The 18,029-nt window shown below is 44.4% G+C and overlaps 1 protein-coding gene across 1 annotated transcript in view; it reads right to left on the minus strand.

Moving 5' to 3' along the window:
• Window positions 1–11,217: 11,217 nt before the first annotated feature.
• The window catches only part of erf (Ets2 repressor factor), a 35,326-nt gene continuing 28,514 nt past the window's right edge, over window positions 11,218–18,029 (minus strand). The window contains exons 3-5 of the mRNA XM_031871244.1: window positions 16,357–16,469; window positions 12,919–13,796; window positions 11,218–12,766 (exon numbers count right to left, since the gene is read on the minus strand). Of these exons, the coding sequence (XP_031727104.1) occupies window positions 12,233–12,766; window positions 12,919–13,796; window positions 16,357–16,469 (1,525 nt within the window). The 3' untranslated portion in view covers window positions 11,218–12,232. The remainder of the gene's footprint in view (window positions 12,767–12,918; window positions 13,797–16,356; window positions 16,470–18,029) is intronic.

The following is an 18,029-nucleotide window of genomic DNA, read 5'->3' on the forward strand; positions in this document are numbered from 1 at the left end:
CACACAGCATTTCTGCATTTACTGTACACATTTCACGGCTGTAACCCGAGTGACTTGTGATTCACACATCTGTGAGAATGCACCGCAAACACGAGCAGACATGTAAGTGCAGAGTGAGTGGGATCTCCAGACATCTCCCACACCCCCGATAGTGAAGCACTGCAGTGTCTGTCTCCCCTCTAACCGACTGTGCTCACTCACAGCAGACGAGCGTGCATTCGGTAAAATGTAGGGCGAGGGTGGCGAGCACACAACTTTCAAGGGGTGGCTGGTTTCGTGAGGCGCCCGCCGAGAGACATCAAAAGAGACCCGAGATCGAAGTCCTCGGGCGAGCTTTAGGATGAGACGGGGACATGAAAGTGCGAGGGAGACTTTGGTGGTAAAAGGCAGACGAGAGACAGGCGGTGAGTAGAGATTTGAAAGACAGGTAGATGGAGAGAGACAGACAGAAACAGAGAGAAATGGGCCAGAGAAGTAGACTGAGAGCTGCAGAAGTCAAGCAGTTTGTGAATGAGTGCCACAAATCCGGCTGGGATTAGCACCTCTGAGCACTTTCTAAGAACGAGGCGGAGAGCCGCGGCTAAGCCCCCCCTCAATCCCAGTCACTTTACACTCAATGCATTATGGCCACTTAACTGTTAAACAGCTCCAGGGACCCCTGCTCTGTACCTGACCCAGCACTCTTAACACTCTCTAATTCAAGAGTGTGTGTTTAAAAAAAAAGAGAGAGAAAAAGAACAAATGGAGAGTGAGAGATGGACCAGATGAGTCCCAGCTCTACTCGTCTCCACCCCGGCCAACATTTCGAGGTTGAGTGTATGTGCAGTGGATTTAACAGCCTGCACCTGCGGCCAAAAATGAAATCTGAGATGAGTGTGCAGTCACTAATAGCCAGTAATTAAAAATGAAAAATGTAATATCTTGGTGGTGTTAGATGAGTAGGCTGTGTCCGTACCTCACATCCGTTACAGCAACAACAACCTTTTTCCTGCCACGGAGTTGCATTGGGCCAAATTTATATGGTACTATTGAATTACGCCTGTCAGAAAAAAAACAACCAAAAAACAAAGATCACCTTGAAAACCACAGGTCCACATCAAAAAAGGGATTCCATGCTACCAGATTTCACCGCGGTACATATGTATGCCTGGTGTGCGCGAGAGGGTTCCGCACAGAACGCATAGGCGAACAGCCGTAATAGTATAAATCAGGCAGGAGGGGACCTTGAGGTGACACCTTCTGTTTCCCTGGTCAAGAATGAACTGTCGAGCTAAACATTTCAAAGTCAAGGTCCTGAAAGTGCTCACGAATCAGGGGAAGTCTGAACCTCTACATTTTTCATGGCAACGGAGCAAACGTAATCTACTGATGAGGACAGAGTGATACTGTCCAGAGCTCCAGAACAATACGGCAGTGGTGGAAGACTCACTCAGATTTTATACTCAAGTAAAAGTAGTAATAACGTCTATAAACAGATTCTGTATTCACATACATCTGTAGGCGACAGAACAAGATTTTGGCATTGAAAGCGTTCTGGATTCTGGTTTGTAGTCCGAGTAGTATCGACTAAACACGTTGGAGCAGGCTTTGGTTGAATGCAGGTCAAAACAGTCAAAAGAGGAGGAACACATTGGCCGTAATGCAATCTGGGACCCCACCGGCTATCGTCTGCCGATAATTTCGCTTTTTTATTGGTTTAAAATGAGCTTGTTAACTGGCTACTTACACGTCGTCTCTCAACTCCAACCTCACTTCTCAAGTTGCTCATCGGACTGCTGAGAATGAGCAGCGCACGGACAAGGAAGTCTTGGCCTGGATATCATCTGGCTACACCAGAACCCCAGAAATATAGCCCCTCACCTCTAAAGGCTTATCTGTCATCGACCGATATGTGATGGATTCCGAGATTGATAGGTTCCTCATCTGTCTGCGGTAGACATGGGTTGATTCAACATAAATTTGTTCCTCGCACTCATTGGACCAAAGTTAGGCTTTTCAAAAGTTCTGACTATAATGACCCCTTTTATGAGAAATGTCATCAAACACCTGCAAACCATGTGCATATGTTTTGGTCAACATGTTCTCCAACACGAGAGATGAGTGCGCCTGCAGTGCAGAACCTGTTTCGGCTCGTGGTTTGTTACTAAAAGAAGTGCTTTTGTTATGTAACGTATGCACGCGGCGTTAGTTAAGTGTGAAAGTTACCTGACAAAAGTAAAGTATTATAAGCATAGACTGTATACTGGACGTAGTCATCGTGACGTCACCCATTGGTTTGTGGACTGACGTTATGAAGCCTCGAGTTCAGCAATTTTGGCGTCAGCATCTGGGACTACGGCCGTCGCCATGTTGGTTTTTTCGCAACCAATGAACAGAAGTTACAATATTTGGAATGCGGAGGAGTGACATAGAGACGCCGCATATGGCTCTGGTAGCGGCAGCGACCTGTCAATTACAGTAAGCCCGCCCTAAAGCATAACCTGCTTTATGGTCTATTTGACTCTAAATGGACCGTCATTGGAAGAAGACTTGAAACTAGAGATTGAGACCATAAACTCATGTTTACAATGTTTACTGAGGTAATGAATCAAGAGAGAAGTAGAGTCATTTTCTCATAGACTTCTATACAACCAGAGGAGTCGCCCCCTTGATGGTCAGTAGAGAGAATGCAAGTTGAAAGACACTTTCGCATCGGCTTCAGTCAGCAGAACTGGAGGTTGCCGCCTGAATATGTCAACTTATAAAGGACATGAACAGCGGCCTCCTGGGTAAAGTCCTGTGTTTATTTGACCCATCCATTCACCCTGACCTCCACAAAACGGGGACATCTTTATACTACGTTACCTGACTAGCTAAGAGACAGCCTGGCACGTCCTAACTCACAATTAGGTGGATTATATAAACCCTTTCACTGTTTGTATACCATGATGATGTAAGTAAGCCTGCAGAAGCATGGCAGACTGCAAGAGTTTATAAAGCTGTGCAAGCATTAACCACCAAAGATCGCAGATGCAACCAAATAAAATTGACTTTCCAGATCCGCGTGCTGTTAGTGAGTGGGTAGAATACATTAGTGAGTGGATCGAGATTTAGTGGCCAGATATATTTACATGTGTTTGCTGGAGAAATGTATAACGTTGTACCAGCGAGAAATCCCTGGATGCCTCCAACTACGTTATCTGTGGTCATGTACAGAACGTCAAACACCGTGACGTAGACTCAAGAGGTTTGACTTTTTTGAGATTACGACGGGCGCTACAATCACAAGCACTTTTGATCAGTCCAGTGGTAGTCAACACGTTTTAACACGCCGCCCGCGTTTCGGTTCAGCGGGTGGCCGTGATAACCGTGGTGACTCTTGTAGTTACGGCAGCTGTTGAAAACACAAACAGGACATGAAGGTGTCCTCGTAAAAAGCCTTCAATCAATTTCAAATATAGACTCATCTGTGTTTATTATCTATGCAGACCATATAGCAAGTTACCACGAGCAGCTGAGAGTCACCAGTTAACACGGTCACCCGTTAGACTGAAACACATGCTGCTCTGAAACGGTCCTGATCCTGCTGGAATTCTGTAGAACTTGAGACAGTTGAAATGATGAGTCTGACAACTGAGCGTGCAACAACCAGACATTTTGATGCTGGTAGAAGTTTTAATTCAACGTTTAAAGCGGGTTGTCTGGATGGCGGTGCAAAGGACACTACTGTTGCCAACAAGTGTGTGAATATTTTTGATGACGGCCATAAAAAGAGTCAATCTAAATTACAGTGCAGGACTTTTCATAGCCTGGTTTAGGTCGTGTACACCTCTGTAACCACTGGACTCTGAAGGTAACTAGGACACTTATCGGAACCTGATGCCATGACTTTACAGTTGTCTCATTCCTCAGTTGCCTTTGCTTCTGGCCTCCAAGCAGATCTGATAGCAGACTATTGGCCAGTCGAATACTAATGAGATGGAAATCACCAACTCTCTCACACTCTGTGGGTAAAAGACACTTTCAATAATTAACTGCTTGAAAATAAAATAAAAAGTGTGCCTATGTAGAAATAATTAGCTTCCCATCTAAGCCAGAATAAGACCACATTTTATTTTTGTACTTATGAAGATGAACTTTTCTACCTGTTGCACATCATTTTTTTTAATCAGTCAGTGTGAAACACTTAATATTGTACTTGTATGAAAAGTGTTATACTAATAAAGTTTGATCAATTGTAATCGTAATTGTCTCCAGTTCTCAGTATGGGTTATCACAACTGAACCAAACTACTTCCACAATAAAGATGCCCGTACACAACAGATGGATTAGTTCATTAATGGTGAGATTTAAAACAATGTTTATTTTTAAAGAGTGCCACCAGGTCAGTGTGTAAAAATGTCTTGTTCCTCCTTTTCATTCATTCTACTACATCTGCAACAGTCTGCGTTGCTCAGTAGATGGCGCTGTATCCTCAAACTAAACTGCACTGACCTGTAGGCTGATGCTCTTGAATGGTCCTGATAAATACTGAAACATAAAAGTTGCAGCTGCATGAGTGAATGTAACAGTCGGAACATGGCTGGACTTGAAGTTAGGACAGATGTCAGCAGGAAGAGAGCCTTGAAGCCATCATCTTTCCAGTCCATGTGCAAGGGGAGCTCGTCAGGTTGCTCCAAGTAACAAATGAGGGGGTGGAATGTGTCGCAGTCGCTTGGATTTTCTTCAGCCCATCGTGTGACATTGACCTCATGCTTATAGCTATTAGACATAGTTATATATTGATATATCGGACACATGCATGTATCAGCTTCGCACAAAAGTAAGTTGGGAGCTCAGTTTTACATTTGCAGCCAATTTGCACCTCATAAATAAATGGGAGGTAACTTCGAGGAGCTTTTATGATAACGATATATTTGATCACAGAAGAGTATCCCTAGAATCCTATAAATCAAGATGTGAATTCTATAACAGTGTGAGGTTTGTTTGTTGGCTAATAAGGACACAGGGGACCATTATGTTCCTTTGTTGATTTTGAGATTGACCGGAACTTTTATTCCGGTGTTTAGATTTACACATATTTTATCAACTGTCAGCTCCACATTAACTATGTCCTCACTGGGTTCATTACCATGTTTTACAGCTGTGGTGCTATAGTGTGAAGTCTAATCAATGAGGGAAAGCAGCTGAGTAAAACATGGGACGGAAACAAATAGTTCTATAAAATGTGAATCCCATCATCACGACAGAAAACAGAGGGGAGAGAGATATAAATGATTTAAAATATAATTTTTCCATATTTCAACGTGGACGATAATGAGAGGAACCTAAATATTACATAGGAGGCAAACATTTTGCCTAAAGTGGTACAGATGCTTTTTTCAGACCAAATACTAATATATTGACAATAGATTTATCAAAACAAGATGTCAGCAAATTATGTATTTTGTAATACCAGATTATGATAATTACTTCATTAGATTATTTAATCTGATGTATTTTTTTTAAATCAGTAACTATAATGTCATAAGCGAAGTGGATGTTGACTAATCTATTGTTTACTCCCCCCCCTCCCTTCACACTCATACACAACCACATAATATAGGTATATAATAAGAAACGTTACACTGATCATGTGTCTCACCACGGTTTGAATGTTGGAGGTCCACAGTTTTCACTGTAACCTGCTGCTGAAAGTGAAGGCGGATTCCCAGCAGGAGCCCCGCAACAATGCATGATAATTAGCCTTCTGTTGTGATCTGGTTTCTGTCTCGGCCTCTCTGGACTGTGACCTCCGACCTCGTCCCACAGCCAGACAACAATCCCTCTCGGCTGGAGGCCAAACAGCCCGTCAATCAGCCTCCTATTAATACGGCCCATCCCCTGTTGAGATCAGCAGCCGGTGAATGCTTCAAATCAGATTGCAGGGGGTGAGACAGAGGGGTGGAGGGGGTGAGACAGAGGGGTGGAGGGGGTGAGACAGAGGGGTGGAGGGGAGGACGAGGGCTGGTGGCTAGAGACATGAAACAAACACTGGAATGATTAACAGGACTTTGAGAACACAGTGAGACTGTGAAAGTAAAGAAAGTAAAGTAGAATGACCAGTGTAGGCACAGAGAGAGAGGATACTGCAGTCAGTCACGAGTCTAATAGCTGCTACATGAATACTTAGCCAGTGATGGAATGTAACTAAGTACTTTTACACAGGTACTTAAGTACATCTAAGTTTTTAAAATAACTAGCAACGAAAGTTGTCAAATAAAAGTAGTGGAGTAAAGAAGTACAATACTTCCTTCTGAAATGTAGTGAAGTAGAAAGTGGCATGAGAAGAAATGACTAATATATTATTCATATATATATAATATTGTTTGTAAAAAAAAAATAGTCAAGTAGCAGTGCTATTTCTTCAATCATATATCTTCTCAGTTGACCTACCAAACTGTTAATATGGTAATCGAAGAGCTAAGCTAAAGTGCAAGCAGTGTAAGACACGACACTGGCATATTTCCATTTCATTACCTTCCACAACGGAGAGCTGTCACTCTGTGCAAGTTCCCAGACTGGACAGATCAGTAATAATAAATGTGCGTTTGCATTTTTATGTCAACAAACTTTAGTTAAACACTCAATTATGGAGCCATTATGGTTTCACGGGTATCACACGCTATCCCCAAGATTCCCTCTCAACTCTCGCGAGAGTTTCCCAGAGCAGGCGGTAGAACGTTTCTAGTTTCTAGTAGTAGATGTATCATGTACTACTAGAAACTGACAGCAGGGGGAGCCAGAGTTTCAGCGAGACACCAGGAGAGAAATCAACTTGAGGCCTTTTGTTCAGCAGTCTAGTGATTATTGTACACATGCAGCCAAAAGTTTTGAGAATGACACAAATATGAATCTTCACAAAGTCTGCTGCCTCAGTTCTTATGATGGCAATTTGCATATACTCCAGAATGTTACGAAGAGTGATCAGATGACTTGCTAGTAAGATTGCACCTAAATCAACCATTTATCGGATCATCAAGAACTTCAAGGAGAGGGGTTCAAATTGTTGTGAAGAAGGCTTCAGGGCGCCCAACAAGTCCAGCAAAGCGCCAGGACTGTCTCCTAAAGCTGATTCAGCTGTGGGATGGGGGCACCACCAGTGCAGAGCTTGCTCAGGAATGGCAGCAGGCAGGTGTGAGTGCATCTGCACGCACAGTGAGGCGAGGACTTTTGGAGGATGGCCTGGTGTCAAGAAGGGCAGCAAAGAAGCCACTTCTCTCCAGGAACAACATCAGGGACAGACTGATGTTCTGCAAAAGGTGCAGGGAGTGAACTGCTGAGGACCGGGGTCAAGTCATTTTCTCTGATGAATCCCCTTTCCGATTGTTTGGGGTGAGCACTTCCATCAGTCCTGCGTCATGCCAACAGTAAAGCATCCTGAGAGCATTCATGCATGGGGGTGCTTCTCAGCCAAGGGAGTGGGCTCACTCACAATTCTGCCTGAGAACACAGCCATGAATAAAGAATGGTACCAAAATATCCTCCGAGAGCAACTTAAAGACGCCTTATTCAAGTTCTTTAGTTGGACAAGGTCCAAAATCTATCCATGTGACTGCAGAAGTATGAACGAGATTTGGGTAAAAAAAAAACTCAGAAAAGTGGGGAACACAGTAAACTGAATACATAACCTTATTGAACTGTTATTAGGAGAGTAGATGTAGATAGATAGATATAGATATATATATAGATAGATATAGATATATATAGATAGATATATATGATGTTTTGGCTAGAACTGGCAACCGTGTCACAATAGATTCATCTATATTTAAGCTACAACTCTCTGGTGACAGCTTCTCAACATGTGGAGAGCTGCTGTAGGGTTTCCCTCTGTGGTGGTCAACTAAAGGTCTTTGGAGGCTTTACTGTTGGTTGGATAAACAAGCTATTTTCAGACATCTTGCCTTCTGGGAAGTTGTGATGGGAATGTTTCACTACTTCAAAGCATCTTATAGACCAAATGATTTGTTGACTTTATCAATAATGAAAAGCTTTTATTGCAACTGCTATAAAAAAATTAAGATCTAAAATAATCAAATCATAGCTATTATCAGTACTTTTGGTAAAAGATTATTATTGTTTTTTTATTAAAAGATCTAAATACCAGCCTTAAAAAACAAATTCCAACAAGCACCCAGAGAGGGGGTCGGGGGTCAAGCAGAAGATAAACCCACATAATGTACGGAAAAGATTTGAGAGTCTTGTAATTAATACTTCCATTTCTGCTGAAGTGAAAGCACGAGGTGTCATCCGGGACACAATCAGCATCAGAGGAGTTCTCAGGGAGCTTGTCGAGACTGATAGACAACGTAAAAACAGAAGCATTTCTATTCTGCTGCTGCGCTCATCAGATAAACCGTTCAAATCTGGTAGGAAATATGAAAGAATATCAATTAAAGCAAACGGATAATTCTACATTTGAGCCGTTCACCAAACTACTATAAATAGAGTATAACTTTTACTGGAGTGCAGTACTTGAGTAAATGAACAAAGTAGAAGAAAATAAATAAAATTAAAATAAATAATAGAAAAGTAGACATCCATTTTTTTAAACCTTTTTTTAATGAACCCTGATTATCGTTTAATTACAAATGAAGAGAAACTCTACAGGTGGTTCCTCCATGATAAAAACAAAAAAGGGTCCGTCTCTCCTCTGGAGTGACAGCTCCCCGTGGAGGGGGACACGAGAGGAGGGACGAGAACAGAGAGAGGGGACGGGGGGGACACATTTCAAATAATACAATGGTTAAACAGTACAAAGCTTTTTTTTTTTTCTTACAGAATCCGCCAAAAGGGGAAGAAAAATATATATGTACAACATCAGAAAAAAAAGAGAAAAAAAAAGAAAGAAAAAAAAGAAGAAGTGTTTCTTCCCCCTGCGTTATATCATGTGGGGATAATGTGACCCTCTTGTCCATGGTAACGTGGTTATAAAGTCAACATAAGTAAAAAAAAAGATTAAAATTAAAAATAAAATGCACTGAAGCAAACTAGTTGAAGTTCATGGGAAAGAGTGCAAAACTGGAACAAAAGCTCACAGGAAACCAGGAAATTCATGGAGAGGAGAGACGGGGCAGGAGGGTTCAGAATAATCAAAAACAGTCATATTAATAATAAAATTACAAGAGTAACAGTAATACATCAGGAAAAAATACAGAAGAAAATGACAACGACAAATCGGGCGCGGTGGGGTGAAAATATGGACCCGGCGGCGGAACGGTTATTCTCTTGTTTTGTGTGTAAGGCAGCGCGGTTCAACGGTTCAGGTACAGCCCGCCGTTTGTATTGTTCTTTACTACACACTTCAAAACGGCTACATCGGTCCTCTGAAGTTCCCGAAAATTGGATTTAATTATTTTTTGCTGGCACTTTTTTAATGCTGAGAATGTAAAACAAGCCAATTAAAAACGACAGATGTAAATGTCTGGTGAAGAAAAAGTATTTCAAAATAAGATACACACGAGTCTGGAGCTAGCTGGACGAGAAAAAAAAGGAACTTTATAACCTGGAGCCGAGATTTCATTTATGTTGAACAGCTGTGTGTGTGTGTGTGTGTGTGTGTGTGACGGCATAACCATGGAAACCACACGTACACAAGTGCACGAACACACACCGAGCAAAATGAGCAAGTCGGGCTATGGGAAGTCCCTCTCTCTCCACTCCGCTCAGAGGTTTTATGATGCAATTTCCTCAGCGTGCGAGTGTGCATGCAGTTTCTATGGTTTACCGTCTACTCCAGAGAGACTGTGGGGGCGTCTGATGTCACATGTGATGTCATGCTTCCCTTTATTCTAGCCACAGTAAAGCCTCACTGTAACCAGGACAGGGTGTGTGTGTGTGTGTGTGTGTGTAGGGTTCAGACCAGCCCGTACACACTCTGATCACACAAAGCCGTCCGAGTCCAGAGTCCGCGCTCGAACCAAAGTCTGTTTGTGTCGGCAGCTGGCTTATGTGAGGCGACGCAGAGCAGGAAAGACCTGCTGTCGTCCAATCAGAATCGTCCGGAACACACGGGTCCGTCGCCCGGCTCCCCGTTTCAGCAGATCGGGGGCCTAAATGCGTCAGGTGTTTCAGTTACAGGAGGGCGGGGTTTACCACACGGGGACAGGTGAGGGGGAGACCCTGACGTGGTCAAACCCCGCCTACTCCAGGGAGGTTAAAACACGCCCACCGATTTTACCCCAAAAGACTCTGCTAACTCATTTCTCCTCCGTCCCCTGAATACACAATAACTGGTTCAAAAACAAACAATTTGAACAATATAAATATAAAACTCTGAGGCCTTTGTCGCTGCAGCTCAACGGTCAAGAGAAGGCAAGGGTGAGAAGGCAAAGGTAATCATATGCCCGTTAGAATATATACATATCTTTACCATTAAAAATAGTAGGATTTTCCTGATTTGTATCAAATGACCATATTGAAATATAATATTTGAATTCAATATATATTTGAATAAAATATATATGTGTAGATTTACTTATTCTGTATCTCTCTTTTACAAAAAACAGAAGGCATGGTGGTACTGCGTGCGTGTGTGTGTGTGTGTGTGTGTGTGTTATACAACATGCTGGGGGTAATGCGATAAAACTCTTGTTGGCTTATAAAAAGGCACAATCTTATGTGGACTTGTTCGTTACAACGGGCGCAGTGTTCTTTCTCCCCCTCTTTTTGAACTTTGAGTAAAACGCCATTAAAAAGAAGGTTTTTCTCGATATCTCGGTGAACGTTTGTCTGAATTTAACCTCGACGCTCCGCATTCATGTCTACGCCCCCCCCGAGATAAATCTGTTCGCTCCGAACGTCGGCTGTTATCTGCGATGCACGAAACTTCCTCAGATCACTGCAAATGCCCTAAAATACTGTCCCGTGTCGATTGACAGAAAGAATGCAGTTTAAAAAATAAAACAAACAAATGGGGGGGGGGGGGGGGGGGGGGGGGCTAGCAGAAGAGCTGTTGATCCGTACGTTAGAGGGAGTAAAAAAAACTACCTCAAAGCTCCAAAACCCCTCAGTGTGTGTGAAGTCGTGCAGGACCAGCTGAAGACGCCCCCTGTATCCTGAGAGGGGTTTTTGTCCACCAAGCACACGCATACAGAATTAAGTGTGTCTGTAATTACAGCCTTTCTAGTCGCTGCTTCCTCGACAAGCGCAGAGAAGGAGAGAAAGATCCGGCTCTTTTTTCCGCAGACCTGGGCATTTTCTGTACAGTGGGATCCCACGACCATCTGCTGGCTAACAAATGCTAATGCGTGGCGGGTCAGAGGTTCAGAGGTCAATCTCCCTCTTCCTGGAGACAAGGCGCTGATTGGAGAGCTCTTCCTAATCTCCCTCTTCAGTCTGAGAGATCCATCGGAGAGATGTCACCGTTCTTTTTTTCTTTTCTCCCCCTCACTACGCCATCAGGCTTGGTGACGGGCGTGGACCGAGAGGCACTTCTGTAATCTCTATCAGGGCTGTTAAAAGTGTTTGTTTTTTTTAGTAACATCAGGATCTGTCTGTCTGTTGTTGGGGAGCGGTGATGATGTGAGGAGGAGGGCACAGGTGTGATGCGAGATGTGACCCCCTTGCGGATTTAACTGGCGCTCTGAGGTGTTCTCATGGGGGGGGTTATCTGAAAAAAATAAAAAAAATAAAAAATACTGCTGTGTTGGTGTTTGATGGGGAGTAAAGGGTCTAGCCTTGCAGCACATCAGAGGCCACACAGGCACATCTGTGTTGTCGTTCTATGCCAGCCGTGACGTCTTGTGGCAGCCTGCTGACAGAACTGACCACAGGAGTGCACGAAGGTGGGAAAGAAGGGGGGCGGCACTGCAACAGCGACAGACCCAGAGCGGTGATAATGGTGTCATCTTGTTCTTCGCTACCTTGTGAACATTGTAACATGTGCGGGGAAATATTTGGTTTTGTGTGGAGTCATTTAAGGAGCTCGCAGGGCTGCGAGGTCAGCAAAAAGTGCCCGACTCCTTTAATTGTTGCACAGAAAACATTATTTCCAACAAATGATACATGTTCAGACATTAAAGTGTGTTTACGTCATCACCTTTCAGTTACTGTCTCCACTTTGCTCACGTTCACTAGTGCCATCAAGAAGCCACAAGGCATTATGGTCTAAAACTATAACATTTGAAGACGAGACTCAGAGAGGTGTGTGTTTTGTATCCAAGTAGAAGGTGTGTGTGTGTGTGTGTGTGTGTGTGCGTGCACATGATGCTCAGCAGCCAGTGTTTTCTAGAGACAGCTGTGCCGTGGCCCTCTGCAGCTCAGAGCTCGCTCTGCGCTGGGTGGGCGGCGGTGGCAGCATCAACCCCAAAATGACCCCTCCTCCTCCTCCTCCTCCTCCACCCCCGGTCGCCACCTCCCCCACCGATCTTCCGCCCGCCCCCTCTCTCCTCCCCTGCCGCTCCTCCTCTCCCTCGGCCTTTACTTTCTTGTCCTCCGCCTCGTCCCGCTCGCCGTCCGCCTCCATCTTCTGGTCCTCACTCCAGCGGCGCTTGAAGCGCAGCTTGAGCGGGATGCAGCGAGTGCCCCCGGGGCTGATGGGAGCCGCCTGACCCGGCTCGCTCTTCAGGTTAACCGGGTGGAGGACGACCAGGCTGCTACCGATGCCGCCGCTGCCACTGCCGCCGGCGCCGCTGCTGCAGATGTCGCCGTCGTCATCCCGGTCGTTCTGATTGAGCTCATCTTCCTCACTGATGTCAGTCACCTCCACCTCTTCTTCTGACTCGATGTCGGATATGGGCTCCACCTGGAGAGGAAGAATATTTTACAGGATGACGTTTCATTTATGACTCAAGCCAGATGTTATTCATGCTTGAAATGATTGAGAGGCATTTCCGAAACCCCTGAACCATCCCTAAGTGGAACCATCACATCCTGTGTGTGTTTTAGCAGTCTCACCTTGATCTTAGGAGGCCCTGCAGCCAAGGCAGAGTTGATTATCTGACTAGACCCTGTGAATGAGGAGGACTGGCTGGAGGAGGAGGAGGAAGCAGAGGCCAATGAGCTCCCACAATCCCTCTGCTTGCGCCCGAGCGGCGGCGGCTGCAGCTTGAACTTGAACGGCGACGGGTGGTGCGGCCCATCCTCCCCGCCTCCTGGCTGGTGGCCGAGCGAATGAGAGAGCGGCATGGGCGGGCCATGGAGGTGATGGGCGGCCGGCTTCTCGAGGGTGGGGCGGTGGGGCTGAGGGATGATGATGCTGGGGTAGTGGAGGAAGGCCCGGGGGCTGAGGTGGTAGTTGTAGACGGACTGGGTGTGGGCCTGCAGGTAGTGCTTCATGTCCTCTGGGTTGAAGGAGAAGTGAGAACCCAACATGGGGGAGGACATGGAGGGAGAGGGGGTGTAGGGCAGGTGCGGGGTGGGGGTCATGGACAGGGCCGGGGACAGAAGACCTCCTGGGCCAGGCAGCGGGGAGACGGGGAATGGAGACAGAGAATCCGGGTGGACCCTGGGGCCATGTCTGGCCAGCCCGGTGTTCGGGTAGATCCTGAAGAAAGACTCGTGCGGCAGACGTGGAGGGAGCAGGCCCCTGTAGACCCTGTCGGGCCCCACACTTCGCTCGTCGGCCCCCATGGCCTCCTCCAGCTCCGAGTTGGTGGAGGTGCCGTCGCTGCAGTCGCTCACGGAGCCACGGGCCATGCGGCGGGCCACGCTGCTGAACATGCCCGGACTGCGCAGCTCCTCGCTGGAGGAGAGGACATCCGACGGCGTGGAGGGGGGGAAGCGGAAGTGACTGCTGCCGGTCGGCACCGGGGGAGCACTCTGAGGGACACGACCTGTGAGGAGGAAAAGAGGGGAGGGGCGATTAAATTCAAATCCACAATGTAATGTAAATGATCTAAAAACAAAAAGAAGATAAAGGAGGATGGGAGAAGAAAGCAGGCGAACCGGCACTTTAAACTGAGGAGAAAAGTAGCTATGAGAGTGAGTCACATGTCTCCCATAACTCAAACTATTTTACCCAAAGGGTCACAGGCACACAGAAAGAAAACACTGGGTTACTCAAAGCCACAAGTTCCCTTCTCTTTCAACCCCTCCCCCCTCTCTCTCTCCTGCCAGAGAGACTGTGGCACGGCAATAAATTCTTGGCATCCGCGCACGTGCCAGAATTAAATATTGGAAAAGTCGCTCTTACTGCCATCACAAACATGGGTTGGGTTCCTCTGTTTTTTCCAGCACTGCTGAGTGTGTGTGTGAATGTGTGTGTGTGTGTGTCTCACAGCCATGTGTGTCAGAGAAGATGTGTGTTTATCTGATGTGTATGTTTGTGAGCGTCTGCGCTCGCTCATCAATCCAGATTGACGTGGGCATGTGCGTGCGGGTGACCGTCGTACGAAACCATCATATCACAACATGTCATGTGTGTGGGCCACATCACACAGAGGCTATAATTAAAGTTTCGTGCCGCACTTATGTCACCCGGTATCCAACGCTCCCATATGGGCCTTGTTTACACTGGGTGGCCGGGACCAGAACGGGAGACGACTTCAGAGGAGGGAGGGGAGGAGAGGAGAGGGATAATCTGGGACGTGGCACACTGATGTCTGAGAAGATACATACACACACACACTACACCCAAAATGGGTTTGTGTATAGGATTTGTACTTCTATAGGATGGTATCTGATTGAGCCATCTTAGGGGTTAACATACTTGATATGAACAGAGATATAAAACCAGGAAATGATTTAAGCACGTTTGCCCTTCTGGTTCCCTCATCTCGAAGTCAATGGGAAGTTTTGGTAAGATGTCTGCAGTACGCTTATAGCTTTTTACTTTTACCAATTTTGTTTACATTTCAAAAATCATAAAAGTGGTGTTCATTTGTGAACAGTATGTTGATGAACATAACGTGCAAGTATCACAAGCGTGTGTTTGCCAGAGAGCTTATTTCCTGAAGTAATCATAAATCCAATAGAAAACCTCCATTGGCTTTTTGTCGCGGAAAGCAGTGAGATGCTAACCTCCTGGGTTGGCCTCCAAAAAGCTCTCGATATGATTGGATTATATTAAATGCAGTGTGTAGATGGTGACCAGGGCTGGCCACAAAGCTGCTCCAGGTCTGTACTTATAAGATTTATCCTTGGCATGTTAACTGGTTGGTCCCCCGCTACACTAAATTTCACATAAAACATTTGAATGTCTTGAAACAAAATTACAGGAAAATATCAGATCATGATTGGCTCTCTGTGAAAAACTCTGTTCTTGGCTAACAAGCAGTGGTGCAACGGAGCACTGTCGAGCCGTACGTAGTTTTACTGACGATCATTATCCGACAATATTCAGTATAATATGTGATCAGGACATCATTTATGCTTTTCTAGTCGCCGATCTCCGATAATGTTACATCGTAAAACAACCAAATTGATGGAAACAGAGCTAGTAACGTTAGCAGCATCGCTAACGAAGAAAGGTTTAATTTGGTTACATTATTATGCGTTCAGGCTCTGCTCAGTGAAAATGAGTACTGGGCGTAGGTAAATTATAATGTTATCATGATGTAATCTTGTAAAATGTAGTTTTGGTGAGAAACTTGAAAAATCCAGTTGTTTTCAGAGCAACATGAATAGATATTAGAGATGAATTATGAGCTGTTTACACTAGCTCTAAGCAGATTATAATACATCATTAAAACTACTAATGACAAGATTTGTTTTAATCAATGAAAATACAATCTTTTATTTCCTTATTTAAATTGTGTGTCTTTATGAAGATAAAACCCCATAAAAAATTACTTTCCCAAAGTAAAAGGATAACACAGAGAATCTGTGTAATGTTATTGACTTCAGAGTGGTTGAAATGATTTTTGGGACGGATGGATCCTTGTAGACCAGCTGCTATAATCAAACAACAAAGGGATCTGTGTCTGCCAATATGGATCATCAATGATCTGCAATTAGTATCAGCGGCAGAAAAAACGTGATCAGGGATCTCTAAAAGTTATATTTGCTCCTTGATCCAATCCGTGAGTTTTATGATCCCTTGCACCACTACTATCAAGTGTTCAGCGGTTGTTTTAGCTCTTCAATCTCAAAGATAAGTTCAGCAACACAAGCACAGGGACCTCAAATTCAGACACCTGAAGGTCAAAAACAACGCGTCTGCCCGAGAGCTTACGCTCCTTGAACGGCTTCTTTCTGTCAAGTGTAATTTCATTCTTTTCATCAAAACTATAAATAACCGGGAATTTTAGTTCCCATGGGATGTTATCAGGGCAGAAAAAAAAAGACAACGGTTAGACACAACACAAGGTAACATCTCCACCGTGATGCTACACACGTCCTTGAGTGGTGAGCCAACCTGGGATATCGGGTACAGAAATGTGAGTGTGCGCGTACCGGAGCCCATGTCGATGAAGGGGTAGTTGACCAGCACCAGTTTGTTGAAGTTGAACTTGTAGGTGAACCTCTTCCCCTTGGTCTTGTGGAGGATCCTCTTGTTGTAGTAGTATCTAAAGAGTGAAGGACAGACAAGAGTGTTATCTCCCAGAGAGTTACCAGCTGTAAACACGGTTCTCACCAGCATGGATAAGTCTATATATCATGCACGTTTTCTCCAGCTGAGACTATGGACTGAAGTAACATTTGTCCTGCATGGAACAAAACAGCTCACATCTCGTCAACCAAAATCACCAAAGTCCACTGTTTATCCCAAACCTGAATAAACTGTATGAGGACATTTAGTAATCTTGACGACAGCTTTTATGGTCACAAGTCAGACGTTTTCTGGTATCCCTACTGATGTGAGCCAATTACGGGTGTGAACATAAATGAATGAAAAGATACCGAGAGTCATTAGAGGGTTTGTAGTTGTTAAAATTAAACTTTTACTTCAATGAATAACATCAACCACCTCTGGTGGGGAAAGAACTCGATACATAAACTGTTTTATCTCAAAAGCAATGCGCCCACACAGCGTTTAGGTACTCGCGTTCGATGTAACGTTATATTAGTAGTCCGCACAATGGTTTGTTCGACAGCTATCACACCAGCCCAAACCAACAGACCAGAGTTTGTTATGACCGAATCAAAGGGGTCAGGTGTGAAAGCTTATGAAACAGTCCGTTTAATACGCATTAACATATTAAACGCCTCTGTGTGACCTACATAAGCAATCAAGACCCTCGGCGAGACGTGTGGGTTTCTACACAGGATTCATTCTACATTTTTACCAATACATCTCCAAGATGTCCAGTGTATACTGTATATAAAAATGTGAGTAAAAAAGGTTGAAGTCTGATGTTAACCCATACAGTGAAAAACATAACGTCAAGAGACATAACTGAGCTGCCCGAACGTTAAAGTATTTTTTAACCAATTTTTATGCTTTTGAATACAGGTATTTGTGAAGCTAATTTCGATGACTTCCCACAAACTTTCTGGGGTGATTTATTTTTCCAAAACGTCTTTTAAATTCCATGACAGACAAAACGATTTGCGGCCTGCAGACCAGATGGGCCTATGTTTACATTTCCACAAGATTTAATACGTTAGCCAGTTAAAAGGAAGCAGGTGGAGATTGTTCTTCTGAGATTCGACTTTTTACATTATAGTTTGCGGTTATGGCTAATACTGGGACAGGATCAGCAAAGAGAAAAAAGAAAAGAATTGACAAAAAACTAAAAAAGGGACAGTGGTGTAGCACGGGGCGAAACACGAGTCAACCGTGGTCGGCCATTCAACCGATGGAGAGAATCGTTGGATTCAAAGAGATTCAAAACTGATTCCCACCTATACTGAACTCAGAGATTTTTCAGGTGAATGTTAGTGAATTGGATAGATAGATAAAAACACTGTAGTATTACAGAAACCAAATTGTTGCACTACCTGCATGCTAATCCGACATTACTCAGTGAACACGCAACTTAACAAGCTGCTCATAATTAGGGGTGGGAATCACCAGAGATCCCGCGATATGATATTATCACGATACTGCGATATTATCACGATACTGCGAAAATATAGGCCTATATTGCGATTTATTACTTTTTTCAACTTCAAATTATGTCCCC

This window comes from Anarrhichthys ocellatus, unplaced genomic scaffold (assembly GCF_004355925.1).
Source record: "Anarrhichthys ocellatus isolate YVR2014 unplaced genomic scaffold, GSC_Weel_1.0 scaffold57, whole genome shotgun sequence".
NCBI classification, from domain to species: domain Eukaryota; kingdom Metazoa; phylum Chordata; class Actinopteri; order Perciformes; family Anarhichadidae; genus Anarrhichthys; species Anarrhichthys ocellatus.